This window comes from Rana temporaria, chromosome 3 (genome assembly GCF_905171775.1).
Source record: "Rana temporaria chromosome 3, aRanTem1.1, whole genome shotgun sequence".
NCBI classification, from domain to species: Eukaryota; Metazoa; Chordata; class Amphibia; order Anura; family Ranidae; genus Rana; species Rana temporaria.
The window spans coordinates 121,400,177-121,427,297 of NC_053491.1; the positions used below are offsets into that span (position 1 = coordinate 121,400,177).

The 27,121-nt window shown below is 40.8% G+C and overlaps 1 protein-coding gene across 1 annotated transcript in view; it reads left to right on the top strand.

Moving 5' to 3' along the window:
* Window positions 1-27,121, top strand: part of TAF3 (TATA-box binding protein associated factor 3) — a 138,152-nt gene that overhangs the window by 107,936 nt on the left and 3,095 nt on the right. The window contains exons 3-6 of the mRNA XM_040343351.1: window positions 114-1,909; window positions 8,209-8,294; window positions 20,764-21,022; window positions 24,809-24,915. Coding sequence (XP_040199285.1) covers window positions 114-1,909; window positions 8,209-8,294; window positions 20,764-21,022; window positions 24,809-24,915 — 2,248 coding nt within the window. The remainder of the gene's footprint in view (window positions 1-113; window positions 1,910-8,208; window positions 8,295-20,763; window positions 21,023-24,808; window positions 24,916-27,121) is intronic.

Below are 27,121 nucleotides of genomic sequence, written 5' to 3' on the forward strand. Positions count from 1 at the left end.
TGCACATTAATAAAATGTTCACAAAATGTTTCAGTCCATTATCGTGTTTTAAAAGAAAAAAAATTATATATATATTTTTTAACACGTAATAATTCTGTTTCTGTCTCATGCAGAGGAAGAAGAGGAGCAAGTGCCTACAGATGGTGGGACATCAGCTGAAGCTATGCAAGTTCCTCTTGAAGAAGCAGAGATGGATGATGATGATGATGAAACCATTAATGATGAAAACTTTTTGCATAAAAGACCTCTGGAGAGTCCAGAAATGCAAGACATGCCTTTTGCCAAACGCCAACGAATAATGAACACTAAAGGCGATATTTTAGATGGAACATTAGAACCACGAGAACCACTTAGTTCAATAAATGCTCAGAAGGTTTCGCCTATTCTTTCACCCAATCACATACAGGACAGTTCAGGATTGGCTCTTCCCGTCTCAGAAGCATTAGCTTTGTCTCCTATTTTAAAACCCCAAACCCCCTCTTCCAAACAGTTAGAATCTAAAACGCTGACCTCTAAGTCTAAATCAAAAGGTTCGCCAGGACAAAAAAACAAATCTCCTAAATCCACACCTCTGGCAACGGTACTTGGCAGTCCTATAAGGTCACCTAAATCTGGTCCAAAAGAAAAGAAATCTCCTGGACGTTCTAAAAGTCCAAAGAGCCCCAAAAGCCCAAAAGCTTCTGGAGCTTCTGCTCAGTTGCCTGTAAAGGCAGAAACCCCAAACCGTACTCCACTAGCTGCACTAAGTGAAAAGGCAGGAAAGGATAACATACAGGTAAAGCAAAATCAAATGTTGCAAGATTCTGAAAAAATAAATGCAGAAAATCCATCTAACAAACCATCAGTGGCTGAAAATACTATTGAAGATTCAATTGATGCTGTAATTGCTCGTGCTTGCGCTGAGCAAGAGCCTGATCCATTTGAGTTTTCTTCAGGTTCAGAGTCTGAGAGTGAAGTATTTACTAGTCCTAAGAGACTTAGCATAACCGAGCCTGCTACACCTAAAATGTCAGCATCTAACAGCAGTCTTGGTAAGTCTTGCAGCACACCAATTCCTGGTTCAGGTGGAACCTCCAGTTCTGATATTTCATGGACAATGGATGACTCCATAAATGAGGTCATTCGAAAAGTCAACCAAGAAACGCCACCAAATAACCCCATCAGTCAGCCATGTTTCTCTTCTCCTTCAGCCTCTCCTCCTACTCCTGAACCAATTGTCAAACTGCAAGAGGAGAAGATTAAGCTGGTTTCTCCTGTAGAGCCAAAGAAGAAGAAGACAAAGAAAGAATTAAAATCAAAGATGAAGAAAAAAGACAAGGAAAAACAGAAAGATAAAGAAAAGAGCAAGGAAAAGAACAAGGATAAAAAAGAAAAGGAAAAAGACAAAGATGGTGGCAAGGATTTAAAACTTCAGTGGAAAGACTCGATCAAAGATGAAGACTTGGACATCTTCAAGTTAAAAATAAAGGATGTAAATGACTCTGACTTAAAATCAAAGCAAAATGACAGCAGTGGGAAGAAAGATAAGGAAAAGCATAAGGATAAAAAGAAAGACAAGAATAAAAAGGATAAAGAAAAAAAAGAGAAGGGAAAGGATAAGAACAAAGAGGAGAAGTTAAAAAGTTTACTGCCAACACCTGTTTTGCTAACGCCAAAAGATATTTCACTTCCAGTGATAAATGTTCCCAATGCTGTTAGGCTACCTTCTCTGATGCCTTCTTTGTCACCATTAATTCCTGAAAAGGCGGTAGAAGAAAAAGAGAAAACTAAGGAGAAGGATAAGAAAAAGGATAAGAAAGAGAAGAAGAAAAAGAAGGACAAAGAGAAAGTAAAGGACAAAGAAAAAGAGAAAAAAGAAAAGGAAAAGAAAGACAAAGACAAAGATAAGGAAAAGCATAAGCATGACAAAGTAAGGTTATACGTTAATGTGTATTGTTTGTTTATGGGGATTTCCATAGGCTTGAACCTTGCCACACACTTATTTTACTTAGGCCCCCTGCTTGTGGTTCCTTGGAGAGGCCTTTGTCACTGGTAACTCTGGTTTTCCAAATAATCTGAAATCTTGATCTCAGATTTTGCCTACAGCACTCAGGAAAATCTGAAATTGCCCTCAATCTAGATAGGCTAATACAGTGGAACCTCGGATTACGAGCATAATCCGTTCCAGGAGAATGCTCGTAATCCAAAGTACTCGCATATCAAAGCGAGTTTCCCCATTAAAGTCAATGGAAAAGAAAATAATTTGTTCCGCATTGACTTCAATGGCATGCAATACCAAATGCGGCCAGAGGCGTTGGGCGCCGGAGAGCCTCGGAAACGGCTGGAAAGGCAAGAGGACAGTGTGGCTGACCTCGACAAACCTCACACTCCCTTTCCAAAGTTTGCCGAGGTCAGCCAAGCTCTACTTGGCATAAATAAGTATACAATCCACAAAATTCTTGTAGCTTTGTATCTTTTTGTCGCTGCAGGTTTCCGCAATGAGATGAGAGGGGTGTACATTCATGAAGACACTGGCTTATCACAGGGTAATAATAGTGATAAGACCAGGTTTTCCAGCCTGTCTGAGGTTCCCCTAAAAGCATTTGGTCAGCATGAATCTGTTGTTGCCATGGACATCCAATCCAGATTAAAAAAAAATCTTGTCTTTTGGATGCCTGTTGATATCCAAAGACTATGGATGAGGGATTTTCAAGCCATGGTTAAAGCTAAACTCCAAAAGTGCTTTTCCGCATCCCCTAGACCTAAACCAAGCAGTTGACTCTTGCAGTGGGGTTGTAGTCCCACGGCAAGGTAGGTGTTTTTGTGTTGCTGGAGTTGGCTTCACGCTAACCATACACAGCTCAAATTCTGCAGATGGTATGGTGGTGTTTTGCCCTGCCTGCACCATCCGACTCAACATGACCATTTAAAAATCAGCTGAGCTAGGAGGATAATTGTCGTCAAACAGTAACTGCATCTCATCGGATGCATGGGGTATTGACTAGCTGAATATAGTATCCAGCAATGCAGATTTCTCTATCTGCACTGTTTAGAAATTGAAGTGTATAGCTTTAGGCTCCACTTTTGTGTGGTAAGTACATAGATGTAACAACTCCATAAGCCTTATTTCTGTCTCTATAGAGAGGTGGTCAGTTATATGTGCTTTCAGCCCTGTTTATTGTAGGAAGACTATAGAAATTGAATTTTTTTTTTTTTTTTTTTGACCTGCCCTTACAATAGTCCTACAATAAACAGGGCTGAAAGCACAGATAACTGCCCACCTCTCTATAGAAACAGAAACGAGGCTGATGGAATTGTTGCTTTTGTGTATCTACCACACAAAAGCGGTGCCTAAAGCTATACCCTTGTTAGTGATGTTATATGGGAACCATAGACATGGAATCATCACCCAATCTAGCCAGTTTAGGTAACTTTCTTGTCTATGGATAGCTTTGAAACCGGGTAAAACTGGACATATGTGGGTAGGTTTTTTGTTTAGCCTGCAGGTTGGAAAAAAAAAAAGAAAAACTGATTCTCTATCTTCACTATACATCGTGGCTAGACAAATCTCCTGCTGTGCCTGTTGTATGTTGACAGACGGTTCTACTGGCTATCAAAATGGCCAAACAGTGGCGGCTTCTGATTGGATGTAGCATTTTTTTGGGCAACAATTTTCCTTTTTCCAGGCTCCTTCAATTTTTCAATGAAGGGCTTGTTGGGTCGGATAAAATTGACATGGCCACTCACTCAGCAAATTTTGTTGGTTTCTCTGTTACTGGCTGAAATTGGTGCTGTTTGGTCAGTTTTAGGCTGACCATACGCTGAAATGTGGCTGGTTCAGTGGAGACCAGTCAAATTTTTATCACGTGTGTGGCTGGTCCTGCTCAACAGGAGTCGATCGAAGGACATGTTGGAAATGGTTTTTTTTTTGACCAGCGGCTGATCAGTGTACAAATGTGGCCAAAGCTTTTGAGACTGACACAAATATAAATTTTCACAAAGTCTGCTGCTTCAGTGTTTTTAGATCTTTTTTGTCTTTTTGTTACTAGGGTATGCTGAAGTATAGTTACAAGCATTTCATAAGTGTCCAAAGGCTTTTATTGACAATTGCATTAAGTTTATGCAAAGTCAATATTTGCAGTGTTGACGTTTCTTTTTTAAGACCTCTGCAATTCACCCTGGCATGCTGCCAATCAACTTCTGGGCCACATTCTGACTGATGGCAGCCCATTATTGCAAAATCGATGCTTGGAGTTTGTCAGAATTTGTGGGGGGGGGGGGGGTGTTCACCCGCCACTTGGAACTTGAATTTCCTGGACCCAAAATGTTGATGTTTTGTTCCCCAAGCCACTTAGTTTTTACTTTTTTCTTATGGCAAGATGCTCCATCATGCTGGAAAAGGCATTGGTTCATCTTCAAACTGTTCTTGGGAGAAGCTGCTCTTGGAGGATGTTTTTGTACCATTCTTTATTCATGGCTGTCTTCTTGGTGAGTCCACTTTCTCGGCTGAGAAGTAACCTCACATGAATGGTCTCTGGATGCTTTACTGTTGGCATGACACAGGACTGATGGTAGCGCTTTTCTTCTCCAGACAATGTATTTTGCAGATGCCCCAAACAATCAGAAAGGGGGTTTATCTTGAAAAATTACTTTGCTCCAGTCTTCAGCAATCCAATATCTTTACCGTTTGCAGGATAACAGTCTGTCTCTGTTTTTCCTGGAGAGAAGTGGCTTTTTTTTTTTTTGCTTTGTTTTGACACCAGGCCATCCTCCCAAAATTCCTTGCCTCACTGTGCGTGCCAATACACTCACACCTGCCTGCCTGAGCAAGCTCTGCACTGGCGGTGCCCCCGATCCTGCAGCTGAATCACCTGTAGGAGATGGTCCTGGTGCTTGCTGGACCTTATTGGGCACCCTGAAGCCTTCTTCACAAATGCAGCGGAAATTTTTTTTTTTATGGGATTAAGTTCATTTTTATGGCAAAGAGGGACATTGCAATTCACCTGATCGCTCTTCATAACATTCTGGAATATATGCAAATTGCCATTGTAAAAACTGAGGCAGCGGACTTTGAAAATGTCTTTTTGTGTCGTTTTCAAAACTTTTGGTCACAACGTGTTTTGATAGGCTGGTGCACCTGTCAGATTACCATGTCTGGGCAAGGGGGATTCCTCCATCCACACACCGAGGTGAATTAAAAAACAAAAACAAAAAAAAACCTATGGCCAGCTTTAGTGCCATTTTCTTTCACTTGAATTTTATTAGAAATAATAAGAAAAATGGGCAAGACTATTATGTGATAACACAAACCAATTCAAAAGGAGTGCCCTTTTCTATTAAGCAGTGTAAACCACCCCTATTCCCAAGGTGGTTGTCCAAGGTGCGAAAAACCTCTGTTATAATGAATCAAAGGTGGAGTTCTAATTCATAAAAAATACTTGTACCTATTTAACGGTATAGTATGTCTGGTTCAAAGACTGCTGTGCGTACACGTTATCTTAGATACATAGCAATGCGAATGTGAAACTCTTGTAGTCATTTTAAGCTTAAAAAGGAGTGAGAACGAAACTGAGAAAAGCAATAACAACAGATTAAATTGACAGGACTGCCCACTAGCCATCAGAAAGCCCAGTAAAGAAGATAAACTGTAAAGCTGCCCTGCTTGAAGAATTCCCATACTGAATTAAATTGTTAAGCGAATAGCTGATAAGTGTTTCTTAAATCCACCTTTCTCCTGCAAGTCAGGATTTTAAACCGGTCCCCCTAGAAACTGCAGGCGTATTTGCCGAGCTTTTTGCTGCTCTGCTGGGGTTTTGGGAGCAATAGGGAGTTAAAGCTTTATCGGTTGGTGCCCCGAGGTATGTGGCTAGGCAACTAAATCCATGAAGATTAACAAAAAACGCAGCACATGGCGGAAGAAGGTTTATAAGGCTTCTAGAATTCGTTCAGGTAAAGGGAGGGTTGCTTATACATCTAACTGGACAAATCCAGGCACAATGTATAGTGAGATGGTTACAAAAGGGTGTTGTATTGCAGTGTTTTGACTTTATACTGATTTGGAAAGCTTTGAAATAACACTTCAAACTTCAGTATTGAAAGTTCCCAAGAGACCAGATGTCGGCTTAACTTGTGATGGTTAGGTAACGGTTCCCATTTTAAAATGGTACAAAATACTGTTTGAAAAAAAATCTGATAAATGTACGCAGTCATTGAATCCCATCACTCACACTGCACATGCCAGAAATGCTACACAAAAGGCAAGTATTGCACGTGCACTTTCCACTGTTATGTACATACACTATATTACCAAAAGTATTGGGACACTAGCCGTTGCACACACATGAACTTTAATGGCACTCCAGTCTTAGTCTCTGGGTTCAATATTGAGTTGGCCCACCCTTTGCCGCTATAACAGCTTCAACTCTTCTGGGAAGGTTGTCCACAAGGTTTAGAAGTGTGTCTATGAGAAAGTTTGGCCATTCTTCCCGAAGCGCATTTTGTGAGATCTCATTGATATGTCTCTAAGCATTGTGAAGATGGTAATTTTCAAAGTTTACAATACAGGCACTTTTTTTGTTATGTGAGAGCAGTTCCTGGCAGGCTGGTGGCTTTCTAACACACAAGGTTTTAGAAATCGACTCAAGCCCGACTTTTTGCTGTAACAGTTTAGGGTCGCTAGGGAAATTTTGCTTTTCGAACAGATGAGCTTTGATCTTTGATTAATCTTTATTTTTCTTCTTCTTATGGCATTTTGTATTGTAACCTCTGAAGGTAGGGATCAATAAACACTTGAGAAGGGGTCATACCATCATCCAGAATATAGATATAGAGACATTGGTTCTGAGGTCCCCAAACCAGAGAGCCAAAGAAGGGGGTGGGCCATTGTTGGACTATTGCGGTACTGGTAACATAAATATAAAATGTACAAAAACAATTATAAATATAGACAACATTTTTATTAAATACAGCATCAGTAAAGACACAACAGGGGGGTACAAAATGAAAAGAGTTAACGACCAACGCAACACCAGTATGGTAAGCCCCAGGAGGGGGAGAAGAATAGTGGGTTGGGAGTCATGACACTGTCTTGACTAGTTTCGCGGCTTCAGCTGTTTCATCAGAAGCGTGTCTAGAAAACCCCACAGGCGAGTGCCACCACACAGGGTCCCGTATGGCGACCAAGGGGCACGCGTAAATATGGATGGATCTACTTGAATACAAGAATTGTGTTGCATGTAGGGGGCCCCGGGAACGGGAGCCCAAACTGAGGCATGTGTGTGGAGCCACATATGACCTCCACAGAAAGTGTCCATGGTAATGGACCCAAGAGGGAGGGGGACCACAATGGATCCCACGGTGGCTTCAGGGTAGTGAAGCCTACTAGTGGCACTGTGGGCTGGGTGAGGCCACAAGATTCACGGGGTCCAGCATCCATTGTGGACCCCGGGCGATGGCCTGGGGATTACCATACTGGTGTTGCGTTGGTCGTTAACTCTTTTAATTTTGTACCCTTTGTTGTGTCTTTACTGATGCTGTATTTAATAAAAAAAAATTCTATATTTATAATTGTTTTTGTACATTTTATATTTATGTTACCAGTACCGCGATAGTCCAACAATGGCCCCCACCCCCTTCTTTGGCTTTCTGGTTTGGGGACCTCAGAACCAATTTCTCTATTTCTTCATATGGCAGTCAGACAAATTGAAGACTTCCATGTTTTAAAGTAATTGTAAACGATCACCATGTAAAACAACCCATTCAGTTTAAAATAGAAATTAAAGGCAAAACATTTTTGTATAGATATAAAAAACACCCCCCCTTTTTTTTTAACAGCACACTGAGATTCCCAGTGAATGGCTGTGGGGGGGGGGGGGGTGTCAGGACAAGTCTGATCATTGGAGTAAAGCACACTGAGTGAGTTCTCAGCTCTTCTGCTTAGTGTGGTCAGTTTTTAATAGGAAAGCAAGGGGATTAGCAGAAAGAGGGGATTTCACATAAAGAAAGCAATACAAAGAGAACAGGATTCTTTCTCATACAAGTACATGGTACATCAGCAATATGACATTTTGGGGTAACAAACACTTTAATGGTTTCAAAGTTTTCTTCACTTTTTTATTTTATTTATTAATATATTGCAATTGTATGACCAGTCTTATGAAAAAGTTAATGCTTGTCAGAATGCATTCTATAACTTGCCTTACAGCCTAATCGTATTCTTTTTTTCTTTAGCTAGCCAAAGTGGAGATACCTATTCCTGCTCCTTCACCTGTAATCCCTCGGCTGACACTTAGGGTTGGTGCAGGCCAAGACACAATGTGAGTATTAAATGGACTTGTCACTGTTCATGGTAATGTGTGTGTTTGGTGAAATATGGTATTGTAATCTAGTACCAATAGTAACAGGCTTTGGTTTTGGGCTTATGTGGAGGACATCGACACTCAATGTGTAAGAGAATGCAAAACCCATTTAACCTCCCTGGCGGTATGATTCTGTCTGGAATTACGTACCAAAAGCGGTACATTTATTTTGCAAGGAAATTTGGCGTTTTATACTGTAGGCCTGTAATTTTTAGAAATAACTCACTTAAATCTGACCAAGCAAGAGTCTTGTAGGCATCCCGGGTATGATTTTTTTTTAAAACAAAATTATAAATTATAATATAATAAATAATTATAAATAATTATAACAAATAATAATATAATTATAATAAAAATTATTCAATAATGTAATCAACTCAAAATCACTGAAATTTGCTCAGTTGCAGAATTGTCGCTGTCATTATTTTTTTTTTTTTTATGACGAATTTCCCCACAAATCGCTATCGCACAATTCTGCAAGTGATTATAATTTATTATCGCTGTTTTCTAGCTGATCTAAAACCATTTTTGACATAAAGGGACACTTTTGGACAATCTACAGTTTTTAGGCAGAAATAACATTTTTTATTTTTATAAAAGTACATGCAGGACACTGGGCAGACCACTAGGGACAAGGGGGGTGTGTATTTTTTACATACAGTATACTGTAATCTTATAGATTACAGTACTGTATGTAAAGTGTTTGTTTACTTTTTTGAATTTGGCGCCGTTCTCCGCTACCCGTGCGTCGTAACGTCGCAGGGAACGGAGATCGGCGGCACACGGGGACTGTGAATCGAGCGAGGAGGTCCCGCTCGCTCACACAGCGGGATGGCATCGCTGGATCCAGGGACAAGGTGAGTAATTTGCCCGTGGATCCAGCAAAAGGTAAGCCGCGCCGCTGCACGTCCACCCCGAGCGTGACTCGGGGATACCGATTTTAGCATTGAAAACCAACCCCGAGTCACGCTCGGGTTTACCGTCAGGGGGGTTAAAGTGAAAAAAAAATTATGTCAACACAGAACCTTATAGGACAGTTTTACTTATCTCGAGTTCTAGCAAAAATGTCTATAAACTGACACACACTACCTGATTACCTTGGCCTTTTCACAACTCTCCATTCAACCACCCAAGGTATAGGAGCTTAACTTTTCTACAGTGATTGTAATGGCCACAGAGAAGAGGGGTAATGGGAGCTATTAGGAATCCTTCTTTGGTTGTGGGCTTTAAACCTAAGGGCTGCCCTTGCTGCTGGCTTCTTCTGATAATGCTAGTTGTGTGGCTATCATATGGACCCTTTTTGATTCAATACAATGAATCATGGAACTACAAGTAGGCAGATAAAGACTTCTGCCATACCTTGTGTTTCCTACTCTGTATACATACTGTAGATCAGTGACAAAGTATTGGGAGGGTCAGCCAGAGGGTGGTCAGCAATGGCAAGTTCCTACTCTTTTATAACCGGTTTGCTCTAAAAGGGCATCCAATCAGCTCTAATATTTTGGAGTTAAGTACTTTTGTGGGTGGGCATCCCACAGTTGAATTTAAATTTATGTCTAAGCTCAGTAGTGTGTCCTATGCAGGCTTTGTTATGCAGGTACATCATCTGCGAACTTATTTTCCATCATTTTTTGTTGTCTGGGATAGAGTATTCCATCCCCTCCCCTAGAAAATGGTGTGGTCCTTTTTGTAAGCTGTAGAGAGAAATGATAATTTAGCAATCTGATTGTACTGTACACTCTGCCGTTTGCAATAACCGCATTTGCCGACATACCAATTCCATGACTGCCAAATTAGTATTTCAGGGAAATTTACTGGATTCAATTCTAATGCAATTAGACCTCATTTGGTTTCCTAAATAAATAAAAGGTCAGTCTGCAAATTAAGCTTATCTCTGGCCACAGCTTCCATAAATTGTGTTTTAATGTTTTTAACAGATCTTATCCATAATGGGTTAGGTGGTGTTAGTTCATTTGGACTTAAAATATTTAAGACTGCTTCTTAATGTTGTATTTGAACAGTGCATTACAGCATTTTCTGTGCACGGTTATCAAGTCACTGATCACTAATTGATTTAATGCCAGCAGGTGCTTAAGATATGGCATCTACTGGACACTGAGGTACTTTATGTTGGAAATAAGTTTCACACATAATGCAAATTAGCATTCACAAGACGAGTCTGGAGTTTTTTTGTTTTTTTTTGCCCATTGCTTTTTTTTACAAAAGGGAGAGAATGGAAGCGGTTTCGTGCTCAGCGAAGAATAACTTGTCAAATATACCAGTTATTGGCATTTAAAGGATAGTTCACCTACTGACGTTTGCTAAAGCAGTATTGTGACCTCAGTACATGAACATGCAGTGCTCTTTTGTAAAAAAAAATACCTTTTTCAGCATTTCTTCTCCCTTCCCTCTCTATCCTATAAACTGTGGGACATACCAAGCATTAGATGAGTACTCCGCTTCGTGCCCTACCCCTGCTGTCTCTCGCAGCTCAGCTTTCTGCAAGAGTGAAAGAGCGGACTGCACATGTGTGGGTAGGGAACAAAACAGAGTGCTCATTCGTTTCCTGGGGCCACGCATGCAACACCTGATATGTCCTTACAAAGAGAGAAGAGTCCTGTAAGCCACACATCACTACAATACCCTGTATGTGAAAACAGCCTCAGCCTGGGCTTTATCAAGCTCATTCCCACACACGTTTCACCATGCCTATGGCGCTTAATCATGGGTATGGGTGGGCCAAAATACATTGGGTGGTCTGGATAGAGCTGAGGCGCTTTCACTTTTCGCATACAGGATCTTGTAGTGATGTGCGGCTTATCTCTCTGTATTTGTATCACAAAGCTGGGAAGCTCCATCTTTTGCCTGCACACCCAGCAGTTTACAATAGAAGAGAAACTATTGGAGCCATAAGCAACACCCATAGTTTGGCATTGGTTCACAGCTTAATATGTTCTGCCATATGCAAGACCAAGAGGTCACAGTATTGAAATATGCAGCTTTTTACAAAACATTCTTTGGGATGTTTTTGCCAAGTGTGAACTTACAGTTTAACATTAGCTTGATACTAGTGGATGAGCTCAGCCTACAACTAAAATACTACAAAATTGCTGTTTGCCATCAAGGAGATTTTCCTTTTAGTTATTGTAACACAGCAAGTGATTGGAGATTCTCCCTATGGCCTGTCACAAGTACACATCCCCAAAGTGATACCCCTCCAATCCTGGTGAAGATTTGTGTCGGACAGTCCTAACAATGTACATTAAGCTTTAAATTGGATGAGCTGTTAGGCCGCGTACACACGGTCGAACATGTCCGCTGAAACTGGTCCGCGGACATGTCCGACTGTGTGTACGGCCTAGCGGACAGGTTTCCAGCGGACAAAAGTTTCTTAGCAAGCTAAGAAACTTGTCTGCTGGAAACATGTCCATCGGACATGGCCGATGGTTAGTACACCTAATTGGACATTTCCGCTGGTTATGACGTGTAACCAGCGTCCCAAAATCCCGTGCATGCGTCAAATTGATTTGACGCATGCGTGGAAGCATTGCACTTCCATGTTTGAGAACGTCGGTGTCTTCTACGTCACCACGTTCTCTGTCCGCGGGGATTTTGGTCTGATGGTGTGTACACACATCAGACCAAAAGCTCCCAGGAGACATGTCCGATGAAAACGGTCCGCGGACCGTTTTCATCGGACATGTCTCCACGTGTGTACGGGGCCTTAAAGTTATTGTATTTTGATTTGTAAATTATTTCAACGTTAAATGCAAAGTATAGGAATATTTTTTTTTTTTTTTTAAGTATCATACTTCCCTAGGTGAACGCATCATCTGTCTGATGCTGCATCTGTCTCCCACTGGTTTTAAGAGTGAGAACTGAGTGATCAAACACCACGTTTTGCTCGGTTCTCAGAGCTCCCTGAGCAGAGGAGTCTGCTCTTCAGACAACACAACAACCCCCTCGCTCATTGGAGTACTGGGCTGTGGAGGGGGCCGGAGCGTCAGGCTCAGGCTGAGCCAGGTGGCGGTCCAGGGTTGTGGGCGGATCCCGACCAGATTGTCACGATCTTGCCCCAGCGTGGACTGGCTCTTTGACATTCGCCCATTGTCTGCTGAAAACTGGTCACAGAAGGAACTGCACTCCTGTGATCCACAGGTGAAGTACAGCTAGTCAAGCTTTGGCTGTACATCTCTTTTAAAACTTTTTTAAATAAATGCAGTAACTTTTTTATTTTTTTAGAGCCTGCAGTCTCCTTGATTATCTGTAGTGTTGACACAAATTTCTATACTTCTGCTCTAATGTATTGTAAATGTTATCGGAGCTCAGCACTCACTATTTGCTGCTTTAAGATGCATAAATAAAGGTAGGCATCCCATCTCGGCTTTGGCCTTGCCATTTAAATAGCGCTAACCTTAGTGTTTGTATTCCGAAATTGAAGACTACAGTTCATTAAGGTTCCCCTCATGGTCATATTCAAATAGTGTTTGCCCTTAACCTTAGCTTTCTCAGTGTTTGAGTAAGAATGGGTGGCTCTTTATTGACTTGTCAAGCTGTTGGTTTGCATTTCAGGCCAAGCATCTTATGACCCAATCTATTTATTTCACTGTTTTGTGGTGGGGAAACAGGTAAAGGAATCCTGCTGAAAATCCCTCCTTCTGCACGTTTTTATGAATAAGGCTAGTGTCTGCAGCAGTTAGGGCAGCGTGACCAAATCCTTCAGAAAAAGTAATGCTAGCAGCATGGGCCTATTGTGGGATACAGCTGTGGGCGGTGTTGGTTACTTTGCTAGAGATTGCTCATTCAACAGAAGCCTATGAAGGAGAACCTGCAGTGGAATTAAATGAGGAGGAAGAAATGATACTGCAGGGAGAAGAATGTGGAAGGGTAAACCACTGTTTGGGAAAAGTTAAACAATGGTTCTCTGGCAGCGACAGTCCATGTTTATTGCTGTGCTAATGGGCCTTACAATGTGGAGTTTAGTGGTTTATTACCAAGAAATAAAAACTGTTAACAGCTGGATAGCCGCATTAAAGACTGCTGAGTGACTGCATAAAGCAAAAAAAGTAGTAGCGGTGTACAGCATATAGGGCGAGAACTTGTTTTAACCCTTTGATTTATAGCCTATATTGTAAATAAAAGCTCATATCTTCGAGTCTTTATTCGGGAAGGAGACCTAGGATGAAAGAAATCGGTGAAATCTGATTTCTGCTTTGAATTTTATGATAAAACGGTACAATGAGAAACAGCCTTCGGCAGGTAGAGATGGGTTGAAGGCATTTTTTTTTCTCTAGTTCTTAGAAAGCCACAGAAGTTAATAATGTAGCCCATTTAAGAAAGCAAGCGCCACAGGAATTTAAATCTAATCACTTCAAATAAACAAGCCGTCTTACAGCTGTTTGCTGGTGTGATTTTCTTAGCTGGCAAACCATGGTCATGCAGCTGACCTGAACCCGTGTTGCTCATGTGGAAGTTAAAGTATAGAGTTGCCACTGTTTCTGCATAATCTGCGGGTCACAATGATCAGTCTTGCCAAAATGGAACACTATTTACATTTTACATGTAAGAATGGACCTGCATGTGGCGTCCACCGATATCTGTGCAAATAAATCTAGTTATTAGTGCATCATGATACTACTGTGTTGCACTTTTCCTTTTCTTGCTGTACGAGGTGTCTAAAAAGTTTGGTGAATGGTCCAATACCTCAATGGCAACATGGGCCAGGTGCTCGCACATGCCTATCCAGAGACATGTTGAGTACACGTGACTGTCGGGGGTTAACGCTTTAACTCTAGGTTTTTGGAGCTTGTATGCCACACACGGTCAAGATGGACCTGCAAAGTAAAAATGTGCAAGTTGGGTAATGGATCTTCAGAATCTGACACTACCAGTTTTGTGGTCCCCCACCTCCTTTTTATTGTATTCCTCTTGCCAGACCCTACATCAATACAGGACACAGTAGTTAAGTAGGAGGGTGGGAGAACACATATACAGTAGGAGAGCAGGTATCCAACACTTCAAGAAACTACACATTTCAGAAGATTATTTGGGCAGTGATTACTCAGCGGAGCTCAGTGGTGTAGGCAACGGAAGAGTTAGTGCGCATTAAAGTGGAGTTCCACCTGGGTAAAAATAATTATAAGTCAGCAGCTACAAATACTGCAGCTGCTGACTTTTAATATATGGATACTTGCCTGTCCAGGGAGCCCATGATGTCGGCACCCGAAGCCGACCTGTCCCTCAGCTCTGGATGCAGGCATCCTTATGAAGGGAAATGAGAAGTTAAGCCTTATGGCGTTACCGCCTTTTTCCTACCGCAAATGCGTTTTCTGGTTCCTGCTGTCCTCTAGGACCCGTGTCTCTCCCAGAAGGCAGCAGGGGGGAATGAGGAAGGGCCGGACATTGCATAGTTCGCCGCACAAGATTGCGGAAATCATTACGGAAGTGGGAGCAGATACCTGGATTTGACGGGTATCGGCTCCCGCTCCCCCTCCCCCTTCCGGTGCCAAATAATATTTCTCTTGAGTAATTGATGTATAATATATAACCATGAACGACTTGTACTGCCCCCTTTTATATTGTAAAGCGCTGCACAAACTGTTAATACTATATGAATCCTGTAAAATAATCTTGGGGATGAATTGGCAGAAAAAAATCAAAAACAAAGTGACTAACTGTTCTGTTTGAGATTGATTTGCCAGTAGGTGACTGATCCCAAGTGGAGTAGCCCATGAACATTGTTGCTCAATAATGGCTATAGACACCATGCAGTAATTGTCGCTGCTATAAATCCTGGATGGTTTGACACCAGTGTTACTTTTTACTTCATTTTTAGTTTTAATCAGTCTTTTGACTAAAATGCCATTTTCATTTTAGTCAAATAAAATCTCTATTACATTTTTGTCGACTAAAATCTCATGGGTTTAGTTACTTTGCATTATTTAAAGTGGTTGTAAAGGTTGAAAGTTTTTTTTTTTTTTTTTTTTTTTTTTACCCTTATGCTTTAAAGGCCCGTACACATGATCGGATATTCCGACAACAATTCTCCGATGGTCGTGCTTTGTTGGATAATCCGACTGTGTATGCTCGGAATTTCCGACAACAAATGTTGGCTGTGCATGCTATCAAATTGTCCGACAACAAATGTGTTACGTCTGATCATCTGACCGTGTGTACACAAATCCCACGGACTAAAATCCAAAGTACAAACACGCATGCTCAGAAGCAATGCTAACCATAAGACAACATTAGCAGAAGTTGCCCAAAGGGTGGTGCTAAAGAGCAGAAAAAAACACGTAGTACGTCACTACGTTCGTGTTTGTTGGCTGAAAATGTTCTGCCGTGTGTATGCATACCAAGTTCACAGACAACGCTCTTTGAACAAAAATACACGGATTCGTCCGAAGGAAGTCCGATCGTGTGTACGAGGCTTTACTCTAAACAGTTAAACGTAAAAAAAATGCTAGTGTCTCCTATGGGGATTTTTAAAGCTGAGGTTCACCCTAAAAAACAACTTTCTACCATGCCATCCAGCATACTAGCGTCAGCTACAGTATGCATTTATTTTATTTTTTTGCGCTGTACTCAGTTTAATCTATTAGTTTCGTTTCAGACTCCCGCGGGGAGTAGGCGTTCCTATGAAGAGGGGAACATGATTGACGACCGGCTATGGCGCGTCACGCTTCCCAAAAATAGCCGGAGTAGGACTCGGCTCTTCACGGCGCTATATGGCGCCTGCGCACAGACTAGGAGCTGACTGCGCAGGCGCCGTGAAGAGCCACGTCCTATTTCGGCTATTTTCGGGAAGCGCGGCGCGCCATAGCCAGCCGTCAATCATGTTCCCCTCTTCATAGGAACGCCTACTCCCCGCGGGAGTCTGAAACTTAACTAATGGATTAAACTGTGAGTACAGCGGAAAAAATAAAGGCATACTGTAGCTGACTCTAGTATGCTGGATGGCATGGTAGACCAAAAAATTTTTTTTTTTTAGCGTGAACCCCCGCTTTAAGTACCGAACTTTGGCGTCATTCCACGAGTGTGCGCAATTTCAAAGCGTGGCATGTTGAGTATCTATTTACTCGATGTAACATCTTTCACATTATGCATAAAAAAATTGAGCTAACTTTACCGTTTTTTTTTTATTTTGTTTTGGTTTTTGTTTTGTTTTTATGCATAAAACGGTATTGTTTCCAAAAAAAAAACGACCACATTTCTTTCCCTAGGGTCTCTAAGAAAAAAATATAAATGTTTGTGATTTATGAATAGTTTTGTAGCAAATAAAAAAAAAAGTATTTTTAAAAGTAGAAACAAAGTGTCAGAATTGGCCTGGGTAGCAAGTGGGTAAACGGTTTAAAGATCTAAAACATAAGTAAGCCCAACATTGTAGTGTGTCCTTTTTTTTATTTATTTTTTATTGATAAAAGCATTGAGGAATAAAAGTTTGAATATCATGTTTGTATCGGTGTAAGGGATTAGAAGTGGTGTTCCGTTTTGGACTATGTTTACCTGTGTGTCCATGTTAGCCTGGATGCTGGCCTGAAGGCTCTATATATTAAACTTTGAGTAGACTCTACTTGACACTACTAAGGAAGTCAGCAGGAAACATTTTAACTGCTGAAGTTACAGTGTTTACGCGTTTGCCTTTCTGCCTGCCAGAAATCCTTTGCTCCTAGAACCGTTTCAGGAAGGAAGTATTGAATTAGCAAATATTTGTAATGTCTTTAATGTTCGAAGCTGAAAGACTTAGACACTCCTTCATCTTGGAGATAAAAGTTATCAGCACTAAAATTGGTCTCTATTAATGTTCGTTCGAGTAGTTCCCACATTTTGTTTCAAACTCCAGACTCCATATTTACTGATTTGTGATGTCTACACTTCTTTATGTGTGTTTTAATTATTTTTAATCACATTGAATACAAATGACTTTGCTTATTGTTAATGCATACCACTGTTCCTATTTAATCAGCAGGGAGAAGAACAGTTCTCATCCCATGTGGTCCAAGCCTGTTTTTAGAACTGTTTTGCAATTCTAATTGTGATTTAGAACAGAATCCATAATGTGTAGACTCTGTAGCTGCGTATGTGGATTTTATTTTGCTGGTATTTTCTCTTCTTTCCTGTGTTTTGTATGCAATCCAGTTTTGAGTAACTTATTTTGATGTTGTGCGTTTTGCAATTGACACTCATTGTCAGGTTTTTTCTTTACAGAAAGCTACAGCAGCATTCGTATATTATATAAATTAAGCTAATCGTGACTAAATGCATGGAAATATGGCATTTTTAGTTGTAAAATACTAGCAATGTCAAGTCGGTTTCTGTCGCACACAATTACTATAATTTGGTATAATTGATGTTAGAAATAACCTTACAGTGCTACCTTTCATGTGCGATTGTATTGTCTTATTTGTCTGGTTCCTGTTGATGCAAATTCCAGGGTAATAGCACCAGCATACACTTTTTGTTCAGCCATAACATTCTTATCTTTTAGGGCTTAAAGGGAAAAGTAAAGGCACATTACTTTGTTTTGTAGACATCCTCCTAGATTCAAAGTGTAGTATTTAGCATATGACTAGCAGGTAACCTGAGTAACGAAGAGACAATTTACACCTGTGTATCGTGGTGTCTATAGTAAAGACTCTACAAAGCCTGGAATAGAATGGTTTTACAAAGGGTTAAAACATGGCACGTCGTGTTTGTTGCCATTAAGGCTTGGTTCAAACTGGTGAGATTACAGACGTCGCATATGATTTGCAGATCACGTGCGATTTTTAGCCATACAAACTATATGGCTGAAATCCCATTCGCATCAGAATGGTGCAGGACCTTTTTTTTGGTCTGCACTGGAATTGGATTGCATGGGTGTTTACACCCATGCGATCCGATTTTTTATTTTTTTCTCTCACCATCGGTTCGCAGATCTCAGTGTGAATCGGTGTGGATTCAGGTGCGATGCGGGAATTGGCATGAGTCGCTGCTTTTCCTGCATCGCACCAGTGTGAACAGGACTAAATGTACCCACATTCATTAGAAAAAAAAATTGGGGTTGGTGAAAACTGTCACTTTTTTTTTTTTTTCTAGGCACAACCGAGATTAAAGCTCGCAACACACTAGTTTTTTTTTTTTTTTCTCCTTTTGTTCAGCCAAAATAATGCCAAGGATCCAAACTAAGATAATCTAGCACCACATCCCTAAGGCTGCATTCACACCTGAGCGTAGCGTTTTGCGGCGTTTTTTACTGCGTGTTGCCACGACAAAACGCAGCGTTTTTTACTGCGATTTGCCGCGACAAAACAATGTTTTTTTCCGCGATTTTTTACAGGTCTAGGGTCACCAATGTAAAACGCCCAAATTCGAGCGACAAAGAAGGGTCCAGAACTTGTTTGGGCTTCAGGCGTTCGGCATCAGGCATTTTGTAGTGGAGATGTGAACCATCTCCATAGAGAAGAATGTATTTTTTCCCCTCTAGCGTTTTGGGGCGTCGCGCTTCAGGCGACGAAACGCTCAGGTGTGAATGCAGCCTTAGGTTGCGACTTATGAGACCCAAAGTTTTAGGACGTGAAATGCAATGTATCTCTCTGAGAGCCGTTCCAATTGACATTACTGTGAAGTCGCTGCAAAGGATTCATGCACTACTTTGATCTGACTGACACCACTTCAATTCCAGAGGGTAGAAAAAGTCTTATTAAAGTCACTTCAAACTCTGACTCCAAAGTTGCACTGAAAATTACACAACTTTATAATCTGCTAGTGTGAAAAGCGTCTAAAGCAGGGATATGCAATTAGCGGACCTCCAGCTGTTGCAAAACTACAAGTCCCATCATGCTTCTGCCTTTGAGTGTTATGCTTGTGGCTGTCTAAATCTGGCTATGCCTCATGGGATTTGTAGTTCTGCAACATATGGAGGTCCGCTAATTGCAAAACACTGGTCTAAAGGGACTTTACAACGTTTTTATTTGTATCAAAACAACCCAGCCTAGAACTGGTTGATTATTTTAAATATCATATATCATGAATATGAACAAAACCCCTTCGATGTTGCGCCCTATCTACAGTAGACATATGAGTTGCTTTACATTTCTCTGGAGCGGGCTACACCAATACCGCCCACTGGATGTATACCAATCCATTTTGTCAAATGGCATAAAGAACAGAACATACAGTTGTAGACTGCGAAGGAGCTACGTTTCTTCTTTGCATTCTTTGTACTTTCTCAGGAAAGAGGTGTTCATAAAGATGCCAACAGAACTTTAATGTAAAATGTAGGTGGCAGCCGTCGTCGGAAAACAGTGGGAAGAGGGTTCGGACATGGAAGAAACATTTCATTGCATTGATCTCGGTGGTGTGAGGCTCAGTTGCCGATATGCCCCTTCTACAACCCCACTATCTGGGCCTAGGGTTACCACCTCGGCCCTTTACCCAAACAAATATAAATTACACAGGTTCTGTGGCTGATTAAAGTGCCAATTAAACTTGCTTGGTGCCTTATCTGCATTAAATTCGCCTCAAAACCTGTGTAATATATATGTGTTCGGGTTTAAAGGGATGAGGTGGCAATCCTATCTGCACCACAGAACCTTGGCTGAGGATTGTAAAAACATCTTTCTCCTCCAGTCTACGAATTAGATGGGATGAGTTGGTATATCCATCATTCTTAAATAAGCATAAAATCTGTGCTCCTAAATAACACAGTCCATATACATTTCTTTACAAAAGTTCCCAATCTTTCCAAGTCCAATGTAGACCTAAGACTTTAACACTTTCCCCTCTAGTTATGCCATATGTCTTAACCAGAGAGGACAGTGTTGAAGTCTGGTCTACATTTGACTTGGAAAGCTTGAGAACTTTTGGAAAGCCGTTTATATGGATCGGGGTATTTAGGACTTTGAATTGTTGGCGCTAATTTTGTTGTATTGTCCCACTGGGACTGTGGGGTCTTTTCAGCTCCTGATAAAATTAACACCTTGGGTTATAAGCATTATTAAATGTTTGGGGGACTTGAATGAGCATCAGTTGCCAAACATTTGCTGTATGGAGAGAAGCCCCTGCATTAATATGCCGTGTTCTTAGAGGTTCTTTCTAAAATAAAGGTTCTCAAGTCCTGGCCTTCTCCAGCAGTGTTGGAGACAATGTTATGTACTGTTGGTGAGGTATGAGAACCGGTTGGAGAAGGACGTACGATGTTAATAGGAAGGAAAACAGAGAATGGGAAATGTTCATAAGTCAGGTCCAGCTGTCTTTTTATTGACTTTTTTTTATCTACTTTTATTTGTGCCAATTCTCTAAACTTTCATAATCATTGTTTGACTTTCATTGTCAGTACTTTTTTGTAAACAGATGAGGTTTTTTGACATGCTGCTGAATCATTGGAATCCTGTTTTTTTTTTATGTTTGAAAAGATCCAGATTTAATCAGTTTTTTTGTCTTCTAGTGTCATCAGCAAAGTGGTACCCGCTCCAGAGGTAAAGGCAACTACAACACCATCCTTGCCTAAATCGCCTCCACCAGCCCCGTCTCCAGCACCCGTTCCAGTTCTTGTTGTGCCTCCTCCTCCTCCTGTCCAAGCCCCTCCTGCCCCCGCAGCTGCATCCCCCGCTCCAAATCCACCTCCTGCTACCCCTGCACCAAACAAAGAAAACTCGAAGGTTCCTTACAGGAGTGTAGTCACCGAGACAGTCAGCACCTATGTGGTAAGTGTGGTCAGGATTAATCCTTTTTTCTTTACAACATGTGTTTATTCCTATTCCACATAGATGTAGTGTTTTATAAACACTAAATCAATTTCACTGCTCAGTAGTCAAGACTTCTCTAATTTCCCTTTACTTTAAAATTGTAAACATTAAAGTAGAAGAAAAGCCAAACATGAATTGCTTTTTAAAACGTTCCCTACCTCCTCCTCCCCTATATCCTGTATACCCTTTTGTAGAATAAAAAAAAAATCTGTGTATTTACCACTTTATTAATCTGCTTTGGTCTGGTCATGTGATCTGCAGCTCTGGCTTCCCTGTGTCAGTGAGCGTGAGCACCAACAATGGCTGGGCCACGGGACCCTTTGTATGGGTGACGTCACGATTCTCAGAATTTACAGCTTTTGTTAAGCGCTCCCTTACACAGGTTCACATGACTGGACTAAATTAACAACTTGACCTTCGTAAGATTTTTACCTCCTTCTTGACCAGTGCATTTTTTGCTATTTAGTACTGTGCTACTTTACCTACCAATTGCCTGGTCATGCAAAACTGTATGCAAAGGAACCCTACCTTTTTCTATCCAAAATGAACAAAATACTTTTTTTTACGTATTCTCATCAGCATATTTTTTATTTTATTTTTTTACACTGTTATTGCTTATAATTGTGATGAATACTGTTATAAAGGCACAAGGTTTTTTACCTTCATGCATTCTTTGCATGAAAGTAAAAAAAAACTTGTCTGCAGCAGCCCCCCCCCCCCCCCCCCCCAAATACTGTGCACAAGAGCCTTGCCTCTCCAGGGACTTGCACTGATTCACTTATGGCAGCCTCCTGCTGCTGTGAATCACAGACAGTGAGCCAATCAGGAGAAGGAGGGGGTTGTGCCGAGCCACGTGTGTGTGTGTGTGTGAGTGAATGGACACACAGAGCCGCAGCTCGGGAGCACACCTGCTTGGGTATCCCCAAAGCAATCTGCTTGCTGCGGGGGCACCTGGAGGGAGGGACAAGAGAAGAGGAGGATCCCGGCTGCTCTGTGCAAAAACACTGCACAGAGCAGATAAGTATATCATGTTTTGTTTAATGTAAAAAAAAAAGAGGGTTTAGTAACACTTTAACTGTCATGAATGGCTTTCCACAACAACATACTGCATCTGACAACAGCCTGGCTTTGTAGTAGAAAAATCCAGGTGCTTTACTGGCCTGACTGCAGTCCAGATCTTTCACCAACTGAACATATTTGGTGCATCTTGAAACCAAAAATACGATGAAGACAACGCAGGATTGTTGAGCCGTTAGAATTATATTTCCGGAAAGATTGGGACAACATTCCTCTTCCAAAACTCCAACAACTGCTCTCCTCAGTTTACAAATGTTTTCAGTGTTAAAACAAGGGGGAATGCTGTACCATGGTAAACATGGCCCTGTCAACTTTTTTTGAAGCGTGTGGCTGCCATTAATTTCAAAATTACTTAAATTCTTTAAAAATGTACATCTTCTTTTCAGTTTAAACATTTGGATGTTTTCTGTGGCCCTACTGGTTGGTGTTTTTTTGAAAAAAATAAATTACATGGTGGTTGATCTGATTGTTCACATTGCTTAAAAACATTGGGTGGTATTGGGTTCAGCACTACGTTACATGGGCACAAAACGGAATGTATTGCAGGTAGGGCAATTTTCGAACAGAATTAAAGTGGTGAACAGTACCTCATCAGTAGGGCTACATTTCCAGTTTAATTTTGCTTGTCCTTTATTTCAAAGTGACAACGATGTCATAAAGTAAATGGAAAGTTACTCAGTAACAACGTTTTATACCCTTGATGTTATCAGCAAGTTGAATAGGAGTGTTTGGCTAATAAGTAAAAATACAAAGCTTGGAACATAGCAAGTCTAATAAAGTGAATTTTTAAAGAGAACGTTCTTCTTGATTTACATAAATATGTTGGCCTACATAAAAGTATTCAAATACTTAAAATTCTATTGGTGTTCCTCCTGCAACTGAATCTGTATGCAAATATTCCAAGCACATTTATGTTTCTGAGGTGGGGAATGTGCTTCACAGTCACATAGAATAATTAAAAAAATATATATGAAAATTATAATGCCACATGGGAGTAAAAAAAATAAAACTTTATTGATCTGAACACAGGTGCATTGTTTCTTATGGAACAGTATACACAGCTGCATAAAGATCAGTAATACAGCGAAAGGGGTACAGAGCCATAAAATAAAAATGGAACACAACAATTTACGCACATACAAGTGTATACACGCATATATTGCAGCTAGGACGTAGGCATAGTTAAAGACTGTGTTATATGTTGCTTTCTTTTAGCGATTGGACACTGGTAAACAGAACTGTCAGATCCTTATAACCCCTCACACTCGCAGCAATCCTCATTTTTATTTATTTTTTTGCAAGCAAGAATTGGAACATAAGTAGAAGTAGTCCTGTCTCTTGTACTGTACTGCAAAAAAAAAAAAAAATTCTGTACTGGAAACTGATATAGTGGAGATGGCTGGGATGTCCAAAAGCAATACATAACAATGAGGGGTGGGCAAAGGAGCAAACACATGCCAACAGTTCCATAAAAATAAAGATAATGCCATAACTAGACAACTACCTGTAGCACCTGACAGCCAAATCTTGCATCAGCAGAGGCTTGAACTTCCACTTGGTAAAACAGATTCCTCCATCCATACAAAAATAGTGGATGGAGGAATTAAAGGTTCATTTATCCACTTGACCTCCCAAAGGTTTTGCCCCCTTCATGACCAGGCCATTTTTTAGCATTGCAGCACTCTCATTTTAACTGACAATTGCGCGGTCTTGCGACGATGTACCCAAATAAAATTTGACACCCACCCCCCCCCACACACACACACAAATGGAGCTTTCTTTGGTGGCAATTGATCACCTCTGCGGTTTTTTTTTTTGGGCTATAAGCAAAAAAACGACCCACCATTTTGGTGAATTTTTTTTTTGGGGTAAAAAAAAAATCCCATCTAGCTTATGATTGGTTTACACAAAAGTTAGAGCTTCCAAAAATGCTCTGTGCTTTCATAGGACACACACAGAGCTGTGACTTGGCCCTACCCCCTGCTCTCTTCTGTCTCAGCCAATGAGGAATGAGACCCGGGAGAAGCTCGGCTGTTGTGCACATCGCTGGATCGTGAGGGAGCTTAGGTACGTATGGGGGGGGGGGGGGGGGCGGGGGTTTGCTGCACACAGATTTCTAACCTTCATGCATAGAATGCGGGAAGTTAAAAAACCCTGAGCCTTTAAAAACTATTTTACAGTTCCTAATGTGCAGGAAGTGCACTTAAAGTTGACCCCTTTGTTAAACTGGCTGCATATATTCTGCAAGGTCTTGTGAAGAACCTACATAAGGTATTCAAATTTATTGTTAGAATAAATTGAGCTTTCTGTTTTTGGCACAGGGTTTCCTGCATATAAATGTTATCTAATGAAATACAATGGCTCTACTTTTGATGCATTTTTTTGGGGATGCCAGGTACATTGTAGAAAAATGTGGTGAATTTGGGCAAAGGTTTAAATACTGCATTCTGCAGTAGGTAAACACAGATAATAGTTTATTGCACGGTGTCAGGGTCTTTCCCTTCCAAAAGTTAATGTAATCTGCCTTCAAGCCCTGGTCTGACATACATAATTTTTTTATGTCAAAGTCCACAATTTGTGGTATTTTCATGCAGCTTGATAGTGTCCGGTGTGTTTTATGTTGGGTTGTTCCATATAGGCCTTTACAATACATTTTTCTATTTGTAGATCCGAGATGAATTGGGCAATCAGATCTGGATCTGTCCGGGATGCAATAAACCAGATGATGGTAGTCCAATGGTTGGCTGTGATGGATGTGACGATTGGTACCACTGGTAAGATATTGACAACATATGATATGGTTAATGTAGTTAAATCGCAATAAATATGGCATGCCTTGGTCTTGCAAGCCACACATTTCTTGGCCTTAAAAACATTTAAAAAGTTTAAAGGGGTTGTAAAGGTTCATTTTTTATTTTCTAAATAGGTTCCTTTAAGCTCATGCACTGTTGGTTCACTTACCCTTTCCTTCAATTTCCCTTCTAAATGTGTTTTTATTTTTTTTTGTCTGAATTTCTCACTTCCTGTTCCTCCTCATTAAGCTTGCCCCCGTCATCCGAGCCGTTCTGGCTGGGGGTTAGTCAGCTTGCTCGCCCCCTCTCTTGGGACTACATCCCTGTGTTCACAGCGTCCCCCCACAAGAATGTAGTCCCAAGGGAGGGGGCGAGCACGCTGACTAACCCCCAGCCAGAACGGCTCGGATTATGGGGGCAAGCTTACTGAGGAGAAACAAAAAGTGAGAAATTCAGACAAAGAAAAAAAATGTAGAAGGGAAATTGAAGGAAAAGGTAAGTAAACCAACAATGCACTAGCTTAAAGGAACCTATTTAGAAAATAAAAAACGAACCTTTATAACCCCTTTAATTGTGCAAAATCACTGCCATTTGGCTGACCTTGTACTTGCTGTGTTTAAAATTTTACATAAAAAATTAATATGTACATTCTTTAAATTCACATATTAGCTGTTTGTTTAGAACAATACATAGGCAGGGTTATGTACGTACATATTTTCTTCCGGGTTAAGGGTTGTTAAATTGCGCAATGCTTGAATCGCTCTTGGTCATAACATTCCATTTAAAAACATAGAGCATGTTTTGCACCTTTTATATTTACTGATAATGGCAAGAAAGCTAAGAGGCTTTGTTTATCTGTACGGTGCATAAACGAGGTAATACTGATTGACGGGAAACTTCACACTTGCTGAGATTGACCAGAGATCAGCACTATTGCTTTTCAATTTAGTATTGTGTTTAGTACAGAGGTGCTTTGCTTTGTGTATGATTTTTAACAGGCTTTTGCTCCTGCATTTAAATCAGAATTATTCATAAAAACATTTTATTTTTTTAATATTAAGCTACTCATAGGCTTTATTTAGACAGCTTTATAAAGAAACGTGCATTTTTAAACCTCCTTTGATCATAAGAAAGATCTTGCGTAGACCAACATCCATTTAAAGAAACCATCTGTAGGGCTGAAAATTGATTTTTCGATCTCCGCATTGTTGAAAGATCCTACGCAATACCGATGCATGGCTTTGTCTGGAAGCACTGTTTTGAAATGATCTGATGCAAACTCATAAGTTTGTTTATGGAGCAGTCTTTTTTTTTTTTTTTTTGTATGGAAAAACAAAAAAATATTTGGGGGGCACACTATAATTTGTTTAGATTCAAGATGGTGCAGCTACAGGACCAACGAACAGTACAAAACAGATTATAGCGCACACATTCAAGAATGACATTTTATCCTGCAAGGCTAGTTAAAAACGCCTGAATATATTAAAAAAAAATACGGGGGTTTGGTCACACTATATGGTTATATAGTGCTAAGCCCACTTACTGCGACAAAGTACCCCGAATTAGTGGGTTCTACCCTAGTGATAGAATGAAATAACCTAGTGTCTCAACCATGGCAGTCAAACTCCTCTATGTGGGAGAATTGAAGGGGTTCCTCCTATGTACTGGTGGCCACTAATAAGGAGGAGGAGGGGTTCTCCAGCCCAAAAAACCTGGTCAGGATCAATAATTTTTTTTGTATAAAGACACAATCACACCACGTGCAGTGTGCATGCCCGCTCCATATCAAGTCGCTGCAAGGGCATAAAGAAAACAATGGTTTTCTATGTGACTCGTGTGCATTACCTTTATGCGCGTCCGGTCTGCATTTAACCTGTTGCCGCCCGCATAACACACGTGGTGGCAAAAGCATGAGCTTTAATGCCCACACGCTGCACATATACGTCACTGTGCAGCCAATGTTTGTGTGCTCAGAGTACCCTCACTGCATGCTTCCAGCACAGAGACTGAACTGTCAGAAACCGCTGTTGCTCCCCACAAATGATCAGAAGCGGGCAGGTCCAGCTACAGCCAATCACAGTAGTTACATGATCGCTGAACCTTTTCACCCACCGGGCATACAGACCCTATTAACGGAATACTGGGCAGGATGGGGTTAAAGCAAAGCAGCGCACATGAACGCATGTAC